Raw genomic sequence first — 24,146 nt, 5'->3', positions numbered from 1 at the left:
ACCTGGAGTTACAGAAGTTGTACTAAGTTTCAGGCTGTGATATTCAATCCTCCTTTCATTTTCAGACCCTCTGATATGCAGTGTACAACCTGCTCCTAGTTTCAGGCTTTTCTCGTGTGAGCGAGTCCCTCCTAGTAATACACGCAGAGGTCTGTGTGTCCAGCACAGCTTCATTCTTATACTGCTTTCTCCTTCTAATAAAGCTTATGCAGACAATGATGCGTTTGGGTAATCTCGTCTCTTTCTACTGATTCTGCTCGTATGATGGCGTCTCTATGGCCACTTTCACGTGGAAGTATTTGTCAGAATATTAAAGCCAAAACCAGGCGTAGAGGAAAAACGTATAACGGAATAATTGCATCTCTTGCCTCTTTCGGACCCGTTCCAAGTTTTGGCTTCCAAATAATGATGCAAAACAATGTGTTGTCCAAGTGACCTAAGGCATCATTGACACGAGCGTAATATACGCGCGTGCTTTTCACACGTGTCGTACGCACCTATATTAGGCTATGGGGCAGTGCAGACAGTGCGTGAGTTTTGCACAGCGCGAGTGCGTTGCATAAAACTCACGACATGTCCTTTCTTTGTACGCTGTTCGCGCTCCACGCACCCATTGAAGTCAATGGGTGCGTGAAAACCATGCATGCCGCACAGAAGCACTTCCGTGCGAACTGCGTGGTTCGCGCAACAGCTGTCAAACTCTGAATGTAAACAGAAAAGCACCACATGCTTTTCTGTTTACAAACATCCAAACGGCGTGTCATAATAATGATGCCGGCTGCGCAAAAATCACGCAACCGCGCATCATACACTGATGACACACGCAGCTGTTAAGTGCCTTTTGCGCACGCAAAACGCCGCATTTTTTGCGTGCGCAAAACACACACGCTCGTGTAAATCAGGCCTAATACTGAGAAAGCAAATGACATTAGCCCGGCAGCTGTGTGCTGTTGGATCAGAAGCAGCAGGACAGCCATCTGCGTACAAGAGCTGCCCAGACTCTACAGCAGCAAAATGGTAGGAAATATTTAATGAAGACTATTTAGAAAGTGGCTTAATTTTGAATTTAGAAAGCAAATGAATTTTAAAAAAAAAAGTGCAAAAGTATCCATAGCCTTTAATGGTAAACAATACTTGTATGTATTTCTATAAATACGATCTTATGATCGTGCTAATAAACATCCCCACTGTGCATTTGCCTTTCTTCATTCTGCAAGGCCAAGACTATTGATCCGGCTCACAGAACAGCAGCCTTTACTGCGTATCATTTGGAAAATACAGACAGACCAGGCTTCTACGGATACGTTACATCCCACTTGCTTTATTTAACATGGGCTCAGCTGCGTTATTTATGAGATGGTTCACAAGACGACAGACAAGACAACGAAAATGCCTCTGAGAATGCAGATAAATATGCACATCTACATCGCTATGCAAGATAAAAGGAACAACCATTACACGGCATACTGACTGGGCACTCTGGGCTGGCTGCGGCGGGTAGAGTTACGCCACCTCTCTTCCTTTGGAACCCTTTCCAGTCAGTACCAGAGAACTAGATTGGCATCACCCCTAACCAAGGGCCTCCTATTCAGAAACATCAGCTATGTATCGTTAAAAGCAAGGAAAGTCCTATCAGAATGTCTCGTTCCCGGACCCAGTTGTGCCAAGTCAATAGTGTGCAGCTTCTATTACATTTTACTAGATCATGGATATATATATATTTTTTGCATTTTAATATACTCTGTACATGGGGGTGCAATGACCTTATGAAATCTACAGGCATGGCTAGCCCTGGCAGCTGGCCTATAACTAAAATACATAGAACCCCAACATTTGGTCAAGCTGCAAGAATTGATATCTTTAAAAGGAAAAGTGTATATATATTATGATGTGTATGGTGTATAGTATTACGACTCTTCGGAATAAGTTGTTTTTTCCTCCCCATCCATGCCCCCCCTATGATCCATGCAATGGTACAATGACTGAGCCTGCCAACCCATAAGCACAGATTGCACAAATAAGACTGCCAGGATGTGACAGCGGAGAATTGAACCCACAAGGGAATTTACCATAGTAGCTAAAAACGTGCAGAAAAAGTCACAATGCCCAGCTACGGTATTGTATATTAGATCTGTGATCTCATAAGGACTCTCTGGCACATCCAGCGACTACACACAGTGAATGCAGCCCACGTGTGTACGTTCAATGATGGCCCCCTTTATTACGTAGCCTGCCGAGGACCAGACACAAGGCGGCTGCGTCCAGTCTGCGTAGTCAACGGATTATCCTTACATAAGAGCCAACAGAAGATCTTGTGCTCATAAAGACATTTATGTCAATGTAAATGGGCATTAGCAGCGCTCAACCCTATTCCACCCTAAAAAATCCTGGACGTGGGCTCCGGCTAATGGGGAAGGAGAACAAAGATACGACCATTAACGCAAATCCTCCTCTTCTCCTTTAATGGTCTTCTTGATGCGCAATAGCATTGTGGTTAACCACTGGTCCAGACGAGAGATGGAGTCAAACTCTTTTACCTGTTGGATGAGAAGACCAATGAGATCTTGGCTTCAGAATGAAAAGGCTGGGGCTCGGTTTTAAGGACTAGCTGCAGTTTGTTTTTTAAATGTAAGCGCAGTGTCCTGCTCGCCTGATTGGACCAGCCGTATCATGTGGCCACTTTAGTATGTAAGGCAGCGTGGACACTCAATTTGCAGAGGGTGTGCTTTATTGAAGCACCTTCTGGAATAAGTTTGAGGGGCTACTGACCAGGTTCAACTCCCTTTAAGAAACTATGTTCTCCGCTCCAGGCGGCCGTTATGTCGGTGGCCCGCGCCATGACTGTCCGAATACCAGTGTGCGCTGTGTGGACCGGCAGTCGCTTTTACTATGAATTCCTATGAGACTCACATTCACCCCATTATAGGAATGCAGTGTGAAAATGACTTCCAGTCCATAGAGTTAGCAATGTAGGACTTGGACAGTTTCAGTGCAGGCCACGCAACAGAACGGCGGCCCGGAACAGAGAACATAAAGTGTACGGTAAGAGGATTTCCTGACTTTTACTGGTTATGGGTGGTGTGTGGGATGTGCCTATGCAATTACGATGTCATTTTGCAGGTTGTCCAAAAAATAACAAACAAGGGGCTGTGTTTTTTTCCCCCCAGAAATAGCGCCACTCTTGTTGATGGGCTGTGTCTGGTATTGCATCTCAGCCGAATGTTAGTCGCTTAGACTGAGTTGCTATACCAGACACCGTCAATGGACAAGAGTGGTGCTATTTTTGGGGAAGAAAAAAAAAAAGAGGACACTTTTTTTTATAGTCCTGAGCAATGCCTTTATGGGGTAGGGCGCATCATGCTGCTTGAGAGTAGTAGTTTTTATACACAACCCACAGTATTATTTTTAAGTAAAAAACACATTTAATACTTACTGCATCTGTATAGTTGTCCATGTTCTGTTCTTCATGAGCGTCAAGAAGTTTCTGTAATGACACAAGAGGTTATTATACTCAGGGAATGTTCACACGCGGAGTCAAAAACGGCTGAAAATTACGGAGCGGTTTTCAGAGAAAGCAGCCTCTGATTTTAAGCCGTTTTTAAAGCTGAAAACGTTTTTTGGAGCAGTTTTTGTGGCTGTTTTTCTATTGACACAATGAAAAACAGCTCCAAAAAACGGCTCAAGAAGTGACATGCTCCTTTTTACAGGCATTTGTTTTACGCACCGTTTTTCAAAACAGCGGTGTAAAAAACCGCCCCATTTGAACGGAATGACGTTTTCCCCATTGAATGCAATGGGCAGTGCCCTGAAATACCCCGGAAAACAGCGTGTGAACATACCCCGAGAGGGATCGGCGGCACAGAACCGACGAGGTAAGTAAAATACAAAAAAATTTATATTTTGACATTTTCAACATTTAACTATGACATTTCCTAAACCATTTCTTGCACGGCCAGCGTAAAATTTCGTCCTGTGAACAACATAGATTTACCTTAACAAGTTTACACTCTCTGGAATCTGAGAACGCTGGGAACATCTCCTCGTATTTCTGGACCGCCAGCTGGGACACAAACGCACACGTCAGTAATTCAATCCTATACAGCGCCCTATAGAAACATCTGCAGCAATCTATTACCTTGGCGTTGTACATATCGATGCAGAAATGGCAAAGGGCGGCTTTGAAGAAATACTCTTTGGCACTGTACTTCAGTAGAGGGCTGTCCATTGCACTGGTGCCAACCTAACAGATGGGCAAATACAAGCGGCATATAAGTGAGTTGTAGCCATGGAAGCAGCGTGGTCCCGCAATAAGGCTGACAATTGCAGATCTCATATCTACCTGCTCATAGATTTCTACAGCTTTCGGGTATTGTTCCAGTTGAGCCGCATAAGTGGCGACTTTCAGCAGACATTTGTTAGCAGAACTGTAAAAGAAATAAAGGAATACATGTAATAATCAGACAGTTGTATACACAGACAAAATGGAAAAAACGTACGGGGAGGTCACGTGAATTCACACTTCTAGAGCACCCCCGCCCTGAAACTTAAAGGGGGTGTCTGTTTTGGACAACCCCTACTTGTTAGAAAAGTCCCTTGATAATAAGCCGATCACAAAGTGCTCCAAAGCAATTGGCTGTAATATGTGGGGAAACCTGGTAGTAAGTGTTACATTTTCCTGCAGCGCCACCACAGGAGAAAATAAGCATTACACATTGCTCATTCATAGCAATGGGTTGTCTATGTAATACAGGACAGGGACGGTCCTCCAGAGCATGAGACGCTCTATGTAACCGCTCTGAACTCTGGCAAAGAGATGAGGATCCTGAACAGAGGACACCCCTCTATTACCTCAGAATTTACATCTAGGGTCTATGAAAATTTATTTTCCAAACTAGACAACCCCTATAACCATATTCTAAAAGGATGGACTTTTGGCATACACTGGGCCGGTAGCGCAGGCATAACTTCTTCTTTGCAGTATAGAATAGCATAGTAGACCACGCTATGCCATACAGAGGAACATAAATGTAATAAAAAAAAGCGTATATCAGGCAGTAAACTTTTTTTTTTTTACAATGGAAGCCTGTGTGTGACATATGGCACAGTATACCTATACAGAGACATATTTTGCAGTCTGTTGGTGCTATACCTCTGAAGGAAACATTGTGAATAGAGCCTTAGTACACAAATCATTTTAAGGGTGGCGCTACATGCTGCGACAAAGTGTACGATTCTGCAATGTCATTGTTGCCTTCATGATCCGGTTTATGTGCAAAGGAGTCATATGACGAGAATTTACATGTAGCGATTAGTCAATTTTGCAATTTAAGCCAGATCATAAAGCTGTTTTATTTAGACACTGTGATAAAGTACATCCGGTAAGGGCAGATAATACTTTATTGCCGTACTATGTTCTCCTTTTCGGGGCCCCGTTATGTCGCATGACCTGGACTGTGACTGTCCGAATCCTGCAGTGCGCGCGGTGTGGACCTGAAGTCACTTTCACTATCCATTCCTAGAAAACTCACATTTACCACCTCGTAGGAATAGAAAGTAAAAATTACTTCCGGTCCACACAGCAGACGCTAAGAGGATCACCTGCCCAACCTTATAATGGTTATTGGTGCTGTTCGTGAGTGTTTGACTCACCTGGTGGCTGGAGGAGAGGCGGCCATGCTTGTGTGGTCACGCTCCATTGACGACTACGACAAATATGTACCCAGTCAGATTTCCCAACCGATCAGACACTTATGGCATATCAACTCAATATGCCATCAAGAACATTTGTGGGTGGGGGGTGTAATATTAAAAGGGTTTTCCAGACACCAAAAATTGATGGCCTATCCTCAGGATAGGCCATCAATAGCAGATAAGTCAGGGTCAATCTGGTCAGTAAAAGAGGTACAAATAACACAACGCACCTGTTAGACTCCTCCCCCTTGTAGTAATCCGCTGCCTGCTCATAGTGCGCGATCGCCTGGGAAGGAAACACAGACACCGGTGAAGAATCGTGGCTGATATCATGCAATTCTGTGTTGGTCTCGTTGTGGTTTGTTGTCCGTTAGGACTGTATAGATTATCTGGCGATCAGTTCATAGGGCAGACACTTGCACTGGCATCTTAAATATGAGCAGTTTAAAGAAGACTTGTCAGATTTCCATGAAATAACAATATTGCCTTTCTTTAGATGTTTGCATTGTGCCATTTCTTCAGGAAAAATACAGTCTGACAGCGGCTGCACTGATTGGACTGCGTAAAGATGACAAGAGGAATAACAACCAGTTGTCCATTTATTGATACATTTATTTATTGGACAAAGCATGCTACATAAAGAGTTATTTTATAGGTAATACAAGAATTTACTAAAAACAGACAGGAATGAAGAACTGACAGCTCCTCTATACTACACCACACAGGAGAGCCGACAGCTCCTCTATACTACACCACACAGGAGAGCCGACAGCTCCTCTATACTACACCACACAGGAGAGCCGACAGCTCCTCTATACTACACCACACAGGAGAGCCGACAGCTCCTCTATACTACACCACACAGGAGAGCCGACAGCTCCTCTATACTACACCACACAGGAGAGCCGACAGCTCCTCTATACTACACCACACAGGAGAGCCGACAGCTCCTCTATACTACACCACACAGGAGAGCCGACAGCTCCTCTATACTACACCACACAGGAGAGCCGACAGCTCCTCTATACTACACCACACAGGAGAGCCGACAGCTCCTCTATACTACACCACACAGGAGAGCCGACAGCTCCTCTATACTACACCACACAGGAGAGCCGACAGCTCCTCTATACTACACCACACAGGAGAGCAGACAGCTCCTCTATACTACACCACACAGGAGAGCCGACAGCTCCTCTATACTACACCACACAGGAGAGCCGACAGCTCCTCTATACTACACCACACAGGAGAGCCGACAGCTCCTCTATACTACACCACACAGGAGAGCCGACAGCTCCTCTATACTACACCACACAGGAGAGCCGACAGCTCCTCTATACTACACCACACAGGAGAGCCGACAGCTCCTCTATACTACACCACACAGGAGAGCCGACAGCTCCTCTATACTACACCACACAGGAGAGCCGACAGCTCCTCTATACTACACCACACAGGAGAGCCGACAGCTCCTCTATACTACACCACACAGGAGAGCCGACAGCTCCTCTATACTACACCACACAGGAGAGCCGACAGCTCCTCTATACTACACCACACAGGAGAGCCGACAGCTCCTCTATACTACACAGGAGAGCCGACAGCTCCTCTATACTACACAGGAGAGCCGACAGCTCCTCTATACTACACAGGAGAGCCGACAGCTCCTCTATACTACACAGGAGAGCCGACAGCTCCTCTATACTACACAGGAGAGCCGACAGCTCCTCTATACTACACAGGAGAGCTGACAGCTCCTCTATACTACACCACACAGGAGAGCTGACAGCTCCTCTATACTACACCACACGAGAGCTGACAGCTCCTCTATACTACACCACACAGGAGAGCTGACAGCTCCTCTATACTACACCACACAGGAGAACTGACAGATCCTCTATACTACACCACACAGGAGAGCTGACCGCTCCTCTATACTACACCACACAGGAGAACTGACGGATCCTCTATACTACACCACACAGGAGAGCTGACAGATCCTCTATACTACACCTCACAGGAGAACTGACAGCTCCTCTATACTACACCGCACAGGAGAGCTGACAGCTCCTCTATACTACACCACACAGGAGAGCTGACAGCTCCTCTATACTACACCACACAGGAGAGCTGACAGCTCCTCTATACTACACCACACAGGAGAACTGACAGCTCCTCTATACTACACCACACAGGAGAGCTGTGTCGACTACGCTATGGTTTCCACCAAAAAAACTGAAACCTTACGGAATGGAGACAAACAGAAACCTATTGCAACGGAAGCATTACTATTGAAACCAATGGTAATGCAAACGGAAGCTTTGGTTTCCGTTTGGCTCTCCATTCGTGGGTTCGTCCGACGGAAAGCTGCAACGAAATCCATGAATGGACACCAACGATGATGTGAACAAGGCCCTTTCTCAGTAGTACATATTTGGTTATTGGGAACAAACCTTTTCTACGTCCACCAGCTCGGACTCATAGATCTCAGCTATGGTTATGTGATGTTTGGCTGCGATGGTGAATCTTCCCTGTAAGACACAAGAAGAAAGTTACTTACATCCTGTAAATGTGGACTGCACACAAAGTACATATGTTAAAGATTCTTATCTATATAAATAACAATCGGGTAATCATTATTAATGACTATTATTTAATTGTTTTCAATGCTTCTTTACTGAGGTAAATACAAGTCCCTGAGTCATTGTGTTCTATGTTTCTATTTAGCGGAGATCTCAGTGACAACCAATAAAGCCACCACTTCACCAAGAGGGAACATGGGATTATTCAGCAGGGGACTTGGCCAAATAAATCAATTGCAGTTTGAATAAATTCTCCTTATTTACAGCTTATTCTAGGACTCTCATATAACTAGCCAACATTGTTAAGATTAGAACATTAGATAGCAGAGCATCGCCCACATAATGGAGGCTGTTACTTCGTATAAAAATGACCCTCCAGGGATGGAACTTTACTGCACCCATATAGACATTGAGCAGTGACTCACCATGTCAGTGTAGATTTCTATTGCCCGCAGTAGACAGTTGATGGCCTCTGCAAAACAAAGATATGTACAGTGTGACATCCATTATCAGATAATTGTTGATGGCACCATTAGATAAGATCACGTGCAAAGTGCAGCTGAAGTATAGGCATCTCTCAAAGAAATGGACTGATATAGCTGAGCTCACTGTGTAATCCTAGGTGTGTACATGTCCGTGTCAGATGATGATGGATGAATGCAGGATGGATGGATGAAGGAAGGATGGGTGAATGGATGAATGAAGGATGGGTGAATGGATTAATGAATGATGGATGAATCAAGTGAATGAATGATGGATGGGTGAATTATTGATGGATGAGTGAATGATTGATGGATGAGTGAATGATTGATGGATGAGTGAATGAATGAAGTGAATGATGGATGGGTGAATGGATGACTGATGGATGGGTGAATGGATGACTGATGGATGGGTGAATGGATGACTGATGGATGGGTGAATGGATGACTGATGGATGGGTGAATGGATGACTGATGGATGGGTGAATAGATGACTGATGGATGGGTGAATGGATGACTGATGGATGGGTGAATGGATGACTGATGGATGGGTGAATGGATGACTGATGGATGGGTGAATGGATGACTGATGGATGGGTGAATGGATGACTGATGGATGGGTGAATGGATGACTGATGGATGGGTGAATGGATGACTGATGGATGGGTGAATGGATGACTAATGGATGGGTGAATGGATGATGAATGATGGATGAGTCGTTGTCGTCATCCTTATATATTGTCCTGCATTCGATGCAGCCTTCAGATGGTGACTGTCTGCAGTGATGGTCTATCTACTATATCTTTCACTAACCGCTCTCTAAGTTAAATTGTACAATAAAAGGAGTTTAAAAAGGTTTTCCCATCATAGACACTTATGGCATAGCAATTCATGTCTAATTGTTGGGGGGGTCCAATCACTATAACCCTCATTGATCTGGAGATTTGGGATGCAGAGCCCCTGGTATTTGCTGTACATGAAAATGTACACGCTCAGTCACTTTACATTATGGTGAATGGAAGATAGAGTAAGTGAGTGACCCGAACAGATCACATATCTATGGCATATCAAATCGACTAATGCCTTCCTCATGGTCCTAAAATTCAGGACCATAATGTTAGCGGAAAGGCACCAGGTCAAAATACACTGTAGTTTCTTAAATCAAAAGTTCATCTTAAACAAGGGGTTAATACAAGAAGAAAATTGCAGAGCTCAAACTAATGTCACAATTCCTGGACAGTGATGAAACACAGGATCTCACAAGTCCGTGTCCATATAGGTGCCTATAAGACTATACAGGGGTTCAGGTTTTACAGGAGTGAGAACGGAGATGTCTGTACTCAGCAACTCCTGCAGAGATATGAACGTCCGGCTATAAACTGTAGTGACAAGACAACAAGAACCTTACTGACTACAACCCCCAGCAGTGGGCACTGGACCATGTCCTCCGGTTAATTTTTTATTTATTCTGGTAATAAGCTTTTTTGATAATGAGCGACATTGTAAATACTTCAAACCTACTTATTTGGTACCGATTTTCAATTCCGTGTCATTCTCATGTCTAAAGCTAAATTCAGAATTCTGCCGGTTTCCTGTTCAGAGAGCTGTGCATTGTGGGAGCTCAGTTAAAGCTCAATGAACAGGTCACATGTCCGACAACAGAGTAGAGCTAATCTGGAGTCTGTTTCCAAGGGAAACCAGTCGAATTTTGAAAGCAGCTACGTATGTGAACAGAAAAACATAAAAGAAGTAAAGATATACAACATTTTATGTCAATTGAAACTCCGAAATGTTGTTAACAGCAGAATCACACTTTACGTTTCCTCCACTTAAAGCTTTCCCTACCTTGAGGGTCGGCCTTCTTAAAAGCATTTCCAGCATCCACAAAGTTGGTGGCGGCATCGTGTTTGCTCTGGACCTGCAGGTGCAGCTGGGCAGCCTGGCAGAATGCATTGCCAGCAGCTAGGAGAGGAGATCGGGCAGTCAGATACACAGCAGCTCAATTCTGTACATATAGACATTGGCTAAAACCTTATCTGGATCAACGCAGCCGCAAACACCTACCGCTCCAATTCTTCACCATTTTGAACATGTTGGCTGCTCGAGCATAAAGTTCACAGGCTTCTTCCACCTTGGATGAGCTCCTGAAAAGCAAGGTTGAGAAACCCATTACCGGGGGAAACCTATACAAAGAGTGGACATTCTCCGTATAAACTTGGTGGTGGAGTTGGGCAATTGATGTAAATACAATGCATAGGATCCACCTTTGAACACCAGTTTACATATAAAATGAATCTACATATAAATATAATTAAATACATTGCATTACAGACTGTATTATAGTCCATAGCTGTATTCACATTTCCATGGACTTCAGAGCAGAAATCTCCCAGCGTTCTTTGGTGGTTCACTATCTGCACTTAGATCGCTCTGGTGATTTACATCCGGGGGAAGTGTCGTCTTTCCTCAAATCATCTGAATGGACTCTGCTGAGCCGTTAGGGGTGTGTCCGACGACAAGCTTGACAACAGTTTCAAAACCATGCCAGTGAAAATTGCTAAAGCAGGAAAAATGGGCAAGTGTAAGAAACGGAGCGACTTTTACAAGAGCCAAATTGTGACGGCTAGACGACTGGGTCAGAACATCTACATAACGGCAGGTCTCGTGGGGGGCTCCCGGCATGTAGTGGTTGGTACCTACCAAAAGTGTCCAAGGAAGGACAACGGGTGAACCAGTGTAAGGGTCATGGGCGCCCAAGGCTCAATGACAGTGGGGAGTGACAGCTCCCATCTCACAGAAGAGCTACTGTAGCACAAATTTCTGAAAATGTTACTGCGGAATATGATAGAAAGGTGTCCGAACACACAGAGCATCGCAGTTGCTGCGTTTGGGGCTCCATAGCCGCAGACTGGTCAGAGCGCCTGTCCACCGCCGAAAGTGCCTACAATGGGCACATGAGCATCAGAACGGGAGCATGGAGCAATGGAAGGCGGCGGCCTGGCCCAATGAATCAGGTTTTCTTTTACATCATGTAGACGGCAGGATGCACTATGGGGAGAAGACAAGCCGGCCGAGGCAGTGTGATGCTCTGGATAATGTTCTGCTGGGATACCTTGGGTCCTGGCATTCATGTGGATGTAACTTTGACATGTTCCACCTACCTAAACATTGCTGCAGACCAAGTACCCCCCTTCATGACAGCGCTATACTCTAATGGCGGAGGCCTCTTTCAGCAGGATAATGCCCCTGCCGCACTGCACAGTGGTTGAAGGTGTTGACTTGGCCTCCAAATTCCCCTGATCTCAATCCGATCGATCATCTGTGGGATGTGCTGGATCCATGGAGACCTCACCTCACGTGACTTAAAATCTATGTACACCTTTGACAGCGTTTTTGTATTTTTAAATAAAATTTTACAGAAGTGTGATTTGTGCAACTTCCTAAATTCATTTTATTACGTTTTGAGATACAGCTGCTTTGTATCCCGTATACAGAGCAGCTGTATCGTTCGCGGAATCCTGCTCCCATCAGGTCCGTGGGACTGATGGGTTTAGTGTCAGCAGGTCCTGTGTCTCTGACACGCAGGATCCACCTGTAAACTCTCACATCTAAGTTCTGAACTTAGATGTGATCGATAAAGGTGGATCTGCGTGTCCGACACAGAACCTGCTGACACTAAACCCATCAGTCACAATTATGCGCAATTTTATTTTAAAAAAACAACAATGTAAAAAAGGTGTACATAGCCTTTAAAGGATCTGCTGCCAATGTCTTGGCGCCAGATACCACAGGACTTCTTCAGAGATCTTGGGGAGTCTGTGACTTGACGGGTCAGAGCTTTTTTTTTTTTTTTTTTAAATGTACATAAATTTATATGGGCATAATACACCTTTTGGAAATATTTATAAGAAAATAAAAAGTTTCAACAAATATTTATTGAGTAGAAGTGGCACAGAACATGTGCATTCATTATATGTCATTTTTTTTCCCCTCTGTTACATCTGAAAGACATATTTCTATTTGTGTCCATGGGGTAAATGTCACAGGTACGCACCTCATGAGGAAAAAAAAATTAAAATGATAAAATTATATATATAGCAGGTAACAAGGGGTCTGATCGGTCAGACGGCGTAGAAGCGTTTACGTAAAGGCAGACAGTATACGGTCATTAGCGGGGACATGTATGTGATTACGGTGTATGACATCACGCCGCTTCTGTGACTGCGGCGCCATTATCTCTTTATAATGTACGCCAGCGTCTCTGCATCTCACTGATGAATGACAAATGTTCTTGTAAAGACAGTTTCCATGACGATGAGCAAAGCAAAATATCAAAATGTCTGCACCAAAATAAGAAAGAAAGAATCACTAAGGTTTCAGGTTTTATGTAGAGATTAAAGGGATGGTCTGGGTAAAAAAATATATATTTTTAAAAGAAGTGTCACGAGGGTCACTCCTAACCAATCACCCGCCGGTCCCGTCGGCCTCAGCGATGTCGTGCCGACACAGGGACATGATCAGCCAATCACTGGTCGCAGCTGTGACCCGCTATAGCCAGCGATTGGCTGCATCGGTCACATGTCCTGTGTCGGCACGTCATGTCACTCCTAACCAGACACCCCGCCATAACGGGAGGAGAGTATGGGGTTGTTTATGGTTTTTTTTATTTGGTGACAATCGTGAGCAGTTTTAAAAATAATTTTTATTCTATTTTATAGTTGCTGGATAGGTTATAATTTTTTTTTTTAAAGGAAACCTAAAACTATACTCACCTGTTGAATGCCCCGCCGATGATGCGGTGGTCCCCGCCACTCTGTTTATTTTTCTCCAGTGAAGACGTGCCATACATTCACGTGACTGCTGGAGCCAATCACTGGCCGCCGCCTCAGTGCTGTGGCCAGTGGATCGGCTGAGATCCAGAGTCCACATGATAACACTGAGATGTCAGAGCAAAAGGACAACAAGTTTTGTCATGGGGACATAGGAACAGAAGGGGTTGAATTTCAATAGTGAATATCCTTTCCATTAGGCAGGTCCTCCGGCATCTAGCTGATCACAGGGGGTCCTCGGATTGGGACCCCCTGCATCCACAGTTGATGATAGGGAAGGCGATTCAGACAAATAAGCACGCTCGCCTGTTTTCTATATCACCCATAGTCTTTAGATATGCCAAGTCTCCTGGGGGCAATGCCCTTTAACCCCTTCCCCCTGCTGGCATTCTGGGCCCTAATGTCCAAGCCATTTTTTAGATTTTTCCATTGTCACATTCGAAGAGCTGTAACTTTTTTATTTTTGCGTCGGCATAGCTGTATAAGGTCTTGTTTTTTGCGGGACGACTTGCAGTTTTTATTGGTACCATTTGAGAGTAGATGCGACTTTTTGATCACTTTTTATCACATTTTTTTTAAGTCAGGATTAACAGAAAACAGCAATTTTTCCATTGTTTTTTATTTTATTTTTTACGGCGTTCACCGTGCGGGTTAAATAATGTAACAGCTTTATAGTCGGGGTCGTTACGGACGCGGCGATACCAAATATGTGTAACTTTTTTGCTTTATTGTAGTTTTTTTTAATAGTAAAGCATTTTGTAAGGGGAAAAGCTGGGTTTTTCATTTTTTTTTTTTCACTTTTTTTTTTAATTAACTTTATTAAACTTTTTTTACTTTTTTACTAGTCCCACTAGGGGACTTCCCTATCCTCCGATCGCTATTATAATACACTGCAATACTTTTGTATTGCAGTGTATTACTGCCTGTCCGTTTAAAACGGACAGGCATCTGCTAGGTCATGCCTGCGGCATGATCTAGCAGGCATTCGCTGCAGGCAGACCTGGGGGTCTTTATTAGACCCCCGGCTGCCATAGAAGACAGAGACACTCGGCGATTTTATCGCCGGGTGTCAGTGAGATGAGAGGGAGCTCCCTCCCTCTCTCCAAAACCATTCAGATGCGGTGCTCGCTATTGTGCACCGCATCTGAAGGGTTAAACGGGTGAGATCGATACTAATATCGATCTCACCCGGCAGAGCAGGGACGCCCCCAGCCCTCAGCTGCTTCTGGCAGCTGAGAGCAGGGAGATTTCACGGCTCCCTGCTCTGTTTACTTTATTCTAATGCAGCGACGTAGTTTGGCGGCGCTCTAGAATAAAGCCCACTAATGACCGCCGTAAAAAGACGTATCGGCGGTCATTAAGGGGTTAAAGACGATTTGCAGTTTTATGTAAACAAAGCATTACTGCAACTTTCTAATATGCTTTGTGCTTCAATACCTGACCATTTCCAAGATCTCTGCCTGCTGTCAGTGAATTCTTGTTTACACATCGAGGCTGTACAGACCTGATAAACTCTCAGCTTTGACAATTATTACAATTGTATCGTCTAGTTTTAGGGTCGCAAGTCATGAAGATCGGAACGAGACATTGCAATTTCAATTGGAGGCAGATTTTTTTTTTTCCAGCTAGCAGACAAAAGAAGCGTCCTGTCCGATCTTCTGGCAGATTCAGCGGCGGATCTCTCTGAGCAAAATCTGCCGTGCGAACATAGCCATTAGCTTGACTATAACTGTAGCAACCCTCAGTATTAGGTCTGTAAGGCCCTGTTCACATCTGCGTCGGAGCATTCCGTTCTGCTCCATCAGAGGAACAGAACAAGGGAAAGCCGGACGCAACGCTTCCGTTACAACATGGACGCCACATGCGGCCGACGGAACCCATTGACTTTAATGGGTTCCGTTGGATTTCCATTGGGGTGTCCATGGATTTTACCGGAAACAATAGCGCAGCATGCTGCGCTAGTGTTTCCGGTGATTTCTGCCACGGAGGCCCCTAACTGAGCCTCCAGAGTAGACGTGAACAGGCAATAAGGATTCTCAATCTGTAAATGTAAACAAGAATGTTTCCATTCAACGTTAGCAAGCAGCAATATTGAAAATGGTGAATGATGTGAACACAAAATGACATTAGAAAGTTGCAGAACTTTTCATTAGACAATGGTTAAATTGTATTTACACAATTTTGTGCCTTGGGCTCATCTCTCTCTCTCTCTCATTCGTTACATAAAAATTCATGACAGTCGCGTGCACATTGTTAAGGACCACTACAAAAAGTCTGTATGTAGCCACAGCCAAAAAAAATAGAAAATAAAGTCCTTACCTATAATCTTTTGGCGCCTATATTCCAACAAGTCCTGTGGTCAGACGTGCTGGTGGAATATAACTAATATAAGCCACTAGCACCTCAATTGCAAACCAGTGGGTGACAACTCAGATCTCCACGTAAATAAGACGTTTGTCCACTTCCTTCTGCGCTTGTTGCTAGGCAACATCCTAAACATGTCGGCGCTCATAAAAAAAAATTATTAATTAGGGAGTCACTACTTAAAGAGGAACAGTCACCAGTTCAGTAAAGCCCAATTTCCTCAAATTACTCTGACATCATCGATGTGACGGAGCCTATGACAGGAGGTAGAAAATTGAACTGGTGACAGGTCCTCTTTAAGAATGATAATAAGAAACTGAATTTTACAGGTGTTTCTCTTTTAAGGGGTTGTCCAGTTTAGAAAACCCATGTCGATATACCCTATTAGAGAATTATGAGGTAATAGTGTGGGGGGGGGGTGTCCTCTGTTCAGGACCCTCATCTCTTGGCCATAGTGGAGAGTGTCTCTCGCTCTGGAGGACCTGGCCTGTCCTATATTACACAGACATCCCATTGATATGAGTGGACATTGTGTAATACTTCATTTCTCCTGTGGTGGTGCTGCAGGGCAATTGAACACTCGCTGTCAGGTTTCCTCAGATTATAGTTGATCACTTTCTGATCAGCTTCTTTTCAGGGGGCCCTTCTAGGGATTGTCTCAAGTGGACAACCCCTTTAAACACTGCTGTTTCCAACTTGTATGGTAAAATGAAACTTGAATCTGATTGGCTGCTGTAGATGTTCTAAAACAAAAAATATATCAGCGCTGTCTATAGCAACCAATCAGATTACACCTTTCATTTTACCATAGCAGGCTGGAAACTGTAAGCAGTGATCTGATTGGGTGCTATGGGCATTTTTAAGCAAGTCCATTAAATTTTTTTGACAAGATGTTATCGGTCGTAACAGACGATTTCTCCTACATGACCACCCTATGATGTTCAGCAGATTAGATCTTGTCATGTCACTGTGCCGCCTTCCGATTATCACTCCCACACCGCCCGACTCACCCGAAGAGGCCGGAGAAGAAGGACTGGGAAGACTTGATTTTCTTATCGGCCTCAGCCAGCAGCTGCATGGCCTCCTTCTCCTTCCCGGAGTTATCCATGGCGACGGGGATCACAACTCCAGAGCAGGCCAAAGATCACGGGTGATAGACAGGCGGGAGCAGGCGACTATAACCAAGGAGAATCCCAGAGATGAGCTCTGGGGAGGGAGAGGAGGGGATAATGGATTTTCTGCCTGAATGCAGCTCAGTGACGGGGATGGCTCAACCTCCACCGCTGACACAGCGCTACTTCCGCCCACACTGCTCACCTGATAAGTGTTTACGTCACTTCCGCTCACAGCACTGATCAGCTGACCCATAGGTCACATGACAGATTTAAATCCCCCCCCGCCGCCGACTGTTTGCACACTTGATACCGGGACGTGGCGGCAGGTGCGTTATGGAGACTTTGTGGGATCTGGTAGCAGCACAGCTCGTGACATTAGGGCTTATTTACACTTGTTAGTAGCAGCCGATATGATCGCTCTAAGAAACCGATTACAGATGCGCATTTACGTGAAATGTGATCGGCTAAATAATCGTTCTTAATTCATCGTTTAGTCGATCGTCGTTCACGCCTGTGGTATATTAGAAGATAATTGGTACAGTACAGCTCTATATTAACCTAACATGTCTTGTTCAAACTATTCCTGTTTATATAGCCCAATGTCACAACCAACGATTTTATTTTTTAAGTTTTCATAAATGATTGTCCACATGATCAACGAAGTTTCACCTGTTTCCCTTAGGCGATTTATTGTGCGCGCTCACTTGTTAGCATTCAAATCTGCCCAATTATCTGCTCATGTCAATGGGCCTTAAAGGGAACCTGTCACCAGCATTTCACCTATTAAACCGACTATACCTGGTGGTAGAGGGTGAAAAATCATTTCTATATAACCTATAATTATCTTCTTAGTCGGCTCTGTAGCTTTAGTATTTAGCTTTTTAGTGTTCCCACACCGTATGCTAATGAGCAGAAAAGAGTCAGATCTTCATTTGAAAAGAGTCAAATCTTCGTTTGGAAAGAGTCATATCTTCATTCCTCATGTCTTTCCAAGTTTACTTTGCCTCCTTACTTTTGATTGACAGCTCCTCACCTTCCCCCAGCACACAAAATCCTGCGCTTGTGCATTGATGTCCTCTTTTGGTGTGTGCGCACAAAGGGACACCGCATAATTACGATAAAAGGCGCAAAACGTTTGCAGACCGATATTTACAGTCGGAAGAGGAGTTTAGGAGCGGGGATAACGGCAATGAACTTTTTATAGCAGCGGCCAGTGAGGGATAAGTAAAGTTCAATAGGTGAAATGCTGGTGACAGGTTCCCTTTAAATAAGAATGTTCACACGTTGCGCTGCTTTTGCTATTTTATTATATTTTTATTTTTTTTATAAAAAATGCTTGCAAGTATAATTGTATTGTTGTTTTAAAGCAATTGTCTGAGAGTTTGGGAAACGAAACCGGCTGTAAGAAGTGTTATAAAAAAAAAAAACCTATTCCCCCTGTTAAATCCTCTGCCGTCAGTGATCCCCACCGCGCTTTATTAATTTTTTTTTTTTCTGAAGTACACGTGACAGCTGCAGCCAATCATTGGTCTCCGCAGTGATGTAGCATGTATGGCACATGTCTGCTGAGAATACTGATTGGCTGCACAAAATGTCATTACTCCAGGAAAATAAAGGGACAATGGCGGGGATCACTTGAGTCTATGGAGGGATCTGTGAAAATGGGACATGTTCTATTTTTCAAAGAGCCTTCACACGGTCCGTTGAAACAACGGCCCAATCGAAATGCGTCCGTGCGACGGCCGTATACTATGGTCGTCTGAATTCGGCCTTACAGTAATCGACTCTAATTATATATAGCTGCAGTGTAAAGCACGGAGGAGAGACAGATTAGCAGTTTGAGGTAGGAGGTCGATTTTTAGACTACCGCGCAACTCCAATAAGCAATTCAGCTAAACTGCAGTCACTAAGCATTGCTAAGCTGTATTAGAGCAGAGCCAAAAGGCCAGCAACATTGGGGGAAATCTATAGCGGGTAAACATTGCCCAGAGGAAGTGACATAGATGTAATTTTTAAGACCACAACTAACCAGCATATAAAAATTATCTAGAACAAATATGGCTGAGAGGGCACGACACGTGGCAAACACTTCTCAGGGCATTTCCTGTCTTCGGGCAGAATACTTTATCAAAATGGTCAGTAAGAGTTTTTATAAATAGGTTCATTCTTAAAACTTGGACCAATCATCATTTACCAGTTGTTTCGTTAACCGGTCATACATCGTACTGGACAGAGATGAGGGAAACTCACATAGGGATTTCACCATGAGCACAGATCTAAAATAACGAGCGCGCTTTGTTTTTTGATTCACATGTAGACCAATTTGTTTATTTTAGGTCCAGAGTTGGAAAATGTATTAAATGTTTGGAAGCAAGTCGGTAGAATACTTTGAAATAGTTTTTTTTTTTTTTTTTTAGGCTATGAGCCCCATTTAGCAAAACTAAAAGCTGGCCATGTTATTCATATCAACCAATCACAGTGCTGCTTTCATCATTTAAACTGCCCTGGATAAATGAGAACTGCACTGTGATTGGTCCAGGGGCATCTTATTCTCCCCTTGAAGCATGCCTCTGTAAGGGCTTGTCCACACGTAACGGAATTGCTGTAGAAAATTTCTGCAGCAATTCCATTGAAAGTAGCAGACAATCCGCTGCGGAAAAAAACGCACCTTTTCCTGCATTTTTTTACTGCAGAAAATGGTGCTTATTTTGCAGCGTTTTTCTCAAGTCTGTGAGATGGAGACGTCTCCTCTGAAAACCGCAGTAATTCAGTCCACTTTCCGCAGCAGGAATTGACATGCTGCAGTACGAAAAATACGCACCGCAGGTCAATTTTGGATCGGAATTATTGCGCACTGTGTGGATGAGATTTGTTTAATCTCACTCACTTTGCTGCTACTGTATTCCGCTACGTGTGGACGAGCCCTAATATGGCATGTAATGCAGTATGTCACCATTTTTTCCCTCCGAGGAACAATAGTGGGCCCATAGGAGTCTATGCATTACGGATCTATACCACGTAAAGCTGTAATACTGCCATGAACATGAGCCCTAATACATAGAGGGATATTTATTAATATCCCATTGGGTTAGTCATTGCGTTAGTCCCAATGGTTAGTTCATATCCTAAGGGTCAGTTCACACATTACGTAAATACTCTAGGTTTTCCGCAATGGAATTTGTTGCATAAAATCCGCAGCAAATACAGTAGCAGCAAAGTGGAATAGATAAAACAAATCTCATCCCCAGGCTGCGTAAATACTGAGCAGAAAAATCGCTCAGAAATTGACCTGCAGTATGGAGTTTTATTCCGCAGCACGTCAATTGTATTTGAGTAAAACGCTGCTTATTTGTTGCGGGTTTTCCCCATTGAATTCAATGGGAGGTAAAATCTGCAACAAATAGCAGTTGTTGCGTTTTTTTTGTGGCGGGTCTGCATCGATTCCGCCACAAAAAAAGCAAATCAGAAAAAAAAAAAATCTTTTACTTACCCAGAAGTCTTTGTTCCTCCCTCCTCCTGCGATGACATTTCATCCCATGTGACCATTGCAGCCAATCACAGGCTGGAGCAGCGGTCACATGAGATGAAACGTCATCCCAAGAGGCCGGCCTGGATGACGTCTGAGGGCCGGCCTCCTGGGATGACTCTTCATCCCATGTGACCGTTGCTGCAGCCAATCACAGGCTGCAGTGGTTTCCTGGGGTAAATTGTCATCCCAGAAGGTTGGCCTGCTAACAGGCCGGCAAAGTGCTGCAGTCTTCCGCAGCAAACATTCCAGGTAAAAAACTGCACCACAGTTTGGTGCGGTTTTTCGCCCGGAATTCCCTGCCGCGCACAGGGCGTTATCTGCTGTTACGCAGTGTATCCGTCCCGTGTAAACTCCGCCTAAAATTTAGACCGAATAAAACTAGACCAGACTGTCCCAAACTGCTCTAAATCTATCATAATGACAAACGCTGTATAATAAATTTGGTGCATCTTTCTAGACATGTTCGACACTTTTTTCACTTTCTTAATCCACCACCTGGCTGACATACGTACATCGATACATTGCGCAAAAGTAACGCTGCACACTATTAATCTGGCGCACTTTACAACATCTCTTTGCCACGTTGCTTTTTCAAAACAGTCTAGAAAGGCATAAAAAGTGTCTGAAATACATCAATTCAGCGCACGGCATGTACAACGGTTTTGTGCTGCACTTTGAGCGAGATTTCTGGCGCATCTTGCTCAGTAAATCTCCACTGATGTGTTTTTAGCTCTTGGTACTGATTCTTCTTGCAGAGATCCAGCTGCTAGAGAGGTTTAAGGGCAAAGCTCCTTGGGAAATGTATGCAAAATAGCTCCTCCAGAATGAAGAAAACTCACAGTATAGTCACCTATAGGTGGCACTAGAGAAAGTCAATGTCCAGACAGCTTACTCTGTACTGATGGGAAGTAACCACTCTGGAACAGTGCTGTCTACAGATGGGGGGGGGGGGGGGGGTCCCTGGTTTGGCTGATATCCCTAGTCATGTTTCAGGACTCCGTAAAGGGTCGGACATTGACTTACAATTATCAGACTTTTCTAAATCACATCTCCGAGGGTCCTAAAATGGGGGAATCCCTTTTAACATCTAGAACTCGGAGTAACTTCAACCCAGAAACGTTTGGATTGATGTCTCGACATTGGGGGTCACAGGACAATGCGAATACGTAAAAACTAGTGGAAAGGAGAATTGTGATGTCATCCATAGCAACCAATCAAATGTTTAATTGTACAATTCTCATTCAAATTGTGACTGGAATTCTCACTTCTTTCCCCAGAAAGATTATCTGTTGGAAATCGCACCTATAAGATGGCATCTGTTTTGGGTACCACAATACGAAGAAAGCGAGAAAAGGTTTCTAGTCTTGAGATGACATCATCCAACTTGTCTGTGGACCATGGCAAGTCCAAGGTGTGGAACTATTACACAAAGCTGGGAGATGCCTACGTGGAATGTAAGGTCTGCAGGAAACAGTTCTCTTTCCATAACAGCACCACCACCATGAGGGAGCACCTTGTGAGGAGGCATAGCGTCCGTAGTATTGGTATTCCTCAAACTAAAGAACCGTCTGAGCTTGACTTCCACGAACAAGAGGGGGCGGTTAAGAGGTTACGTCAAGCAGTGCCCATAAGTGGTCTCTGTCCATCAGTATCTGAATCCCGTCCACAGGTCATTGCTAACCTGATATTGGAGATGATCTATCGTGACCTTCATCCTCTTTCGGTGGTGGAAGATAAGGGTTTCGGACTCCTCCTTGGCAACTTGGAACCAAATTTTGACCGTCCAACCTCAACACAACTAGCTGATATGTTGTGGCACAAATACACCGTAGTCAAACAGCAACTCAAGTGTTGTCTCCAAGCTGCCCTCTCCGTTGTCCTTTCCATTGAAAGCTGGAATGATCACTCAAAAAAGTCCTGTCTAGCGATCACTGCGAATGTCATCGACCATGACTGGAGATTATGTAGGTACTTGCTCGAAACGCAACATGTTCTCCAAAACAAGACCGACCACAACCTGACGGAAAGACTGTATTCTGTCCTGACCGAGTTTGGATTATCTAGTAACCTTGTGTCATGTGTTGTACACGATCGATTGGCATCGTTGTCCGCTCACGCCCAATCTTTCAAAGACACTTATGGGTGGGCCAGTCTCTGCTGCACTTCCCACGTCTTACAGCTTAGTGTGCAAGCGGGGCTTGAGGTTCAAGAAGTGAGAGAAGCATTGGGGGCAGCGAGAGGGTTGGTGAGCTACTTCCAAGAGGACTTCAAGGCCAGCTGTTTCCTCAATGCCAAGCTGGAGGCTATGAACAAGCCCAGACTGACCATGGATACTGAGCAATACTGGATTAGCACTTTAGACATGTGTCAGAGTTTATTAGACCTTAAGTGGGCAATCCTTTCCGTTTTGGAAGAACAAGGTGCTAAGAACTTGTCGGAGCAGCACTGGAAGCTGCTACAAGACTTGGTGGCCATGTTGAAGACTATATGGATCGCAACGGCATTCCTTCAGGAAGAACAGAATGTCTCCATTTCATCCTTGTTGCCCTGCGTGCATGGCATCTTTACGGCCGTCGGGCAAACTTCTGAAGGCAGCAATAGCTGTGTTATTAAATCGGCTGCCGCTCAAATATGCTCCGAGATCTGTCGGCATTGGGATATGTTGGATGAAGGGAAACTAATAACTAACCCGTCTGCAATTGCCTCTTTTTTGGACCCTCGTTTCAAAGAGTTGAGGTTCCTTAAACCATGGGCCAGAGGAGAGCTGCATACCATAGTGAGAAATATGCTTTCCCAGATGTGTGAGCCATGTTCCACTCCTCGCTCCTGGATGGCAAGCAGCTGTGCCATTGAAGGTGGTTCAGAGACCCTTCTGTTGTCTGTTCAGAAGGACGAAGGACCCATTGTGGGATCTGAAAATGCCTATGACCTTCTACTTGGGAGAGATCCTACAGAAAGTAAACCTGAGGCTCACCAGCAGCTGGAGAACTACATAGTGGAACCCGTCTGCAAACGTACCACGGACCCTCTAGCGTGGTGGAACGGTAATCTTCACCGCTTCCCGACATTGGCCCGGTTAGCTCGGCAATATCTGGTTATACCGGCCACCGCTATAAAGCCGGAACATGCGTTCAGCGCGGCGCTAGACCCACTGGAGAAGCGCCGCGCGGCCCTAGAGTCCAACTACATGGACCGGATCCTTTTCCTACACCAGAATAAGGACTTGGTAGAATGGAGCATGAAACCAAATGTCTGAGGGGTTACGATCCGCCATGCCGGGCTTTTTACCTCTAAGGAGATAACCGGGGAAATTTATCAAAACTGGTTGCTATGGGCGACTGCTCCACTTTTACTTTGCACCAGTTTTCATAAATCTCTCCCGATGCCTCTATTTGATCACAATTTACCATTATACGTATAAGACTTTAGTAAATCTGTAAATATCTGTACAGTTTGGATTTTTTTTGTTATCCACATGCACTTTTCAATATTGTTTTTTTTGTAGTGAAATTTTATAGACTTCGCACCCCTCCCCCAATAATTTATGAGTATAA

At 44.4% G+C, this 24,146-nt stretch overlaps 2 protein-coding genes across 2 annotated transcripts; one reads left to right on the top strand and one right to left on the bottom strand.

Annotated features, from left to right (window-relative positions):
* Nucleotides 1-1,301: 1,301 nt before the first annotated feature.
* On the bottom strand, nt 1,302-17,271 carry NAPA (NSF attachment protein alpha). The gene is made up of 11 exons (XM_075836239.1): nt 16,959-17,271; nt 10,820-10,899; nt 10,601-10,717; nt 8,702-8,748; nt 8,148-8,225; nt 5,922-5,977; nt 4,340-4,424; nt 4,136-4,240; nt 3,992-4,060; nt 3,434-3,484; nt 1,302-2,537 (listed from the first exon to the last, which is right to left on the bottom strand). Exons 1-11 carry the CDS (start codon nt 17,054-17,056, stop codon nt 2,436-2,438), a joined length of 888 nt encoding a protein of 295 aa, XP_075692354.1. The 5' UTR covers nt 17,057-17,271; the 3' UTR covers nt 1,302-2,435.
* Nucleotides 17,272-17,300: 29 nt separating this feature from the next.
* LOC142659780 (E3 SUMO-protein ligase ZBED1-like) lies at nt 17,301-24,146 on the top strand. Its single transcript, XM_075836237.1, has 2 exons — nt 17,301-17,389; nt 21,870-24,146. The coding sequence occupies exon 2, from the start codon at nt 21,902-21,904 to the stop codon at nt 23,846-23,848; it is 1,947 nt and encodes a 648-aa protein (XP_075692352.1). The 5' UTR covers nt 17,301-17,389; nt 21,870-21,901; the 3' UTR covers nt 23,849-24,146.

Source organism: Rhinoderma darwinii, chromosome 8 (genome assembly GCF_050947455.1).
Source record: "Rhinoderma darwinii isolate aRhiDar2 chromosome 8, aRhiDar2.hap1, whole genome shotgun sequence".
In the NCBI taxonomy this organism is placed as follows: domain Eukaryota; kingdom Metazoa; phylum Chordata; class Amphibia; order Anura; family Rhinodermatidae; genus Rhinoderma; species Rhinoderma darwinii.
This window is presented reverse-complemented; position numbering and strand designations above follow the sequence as displayed.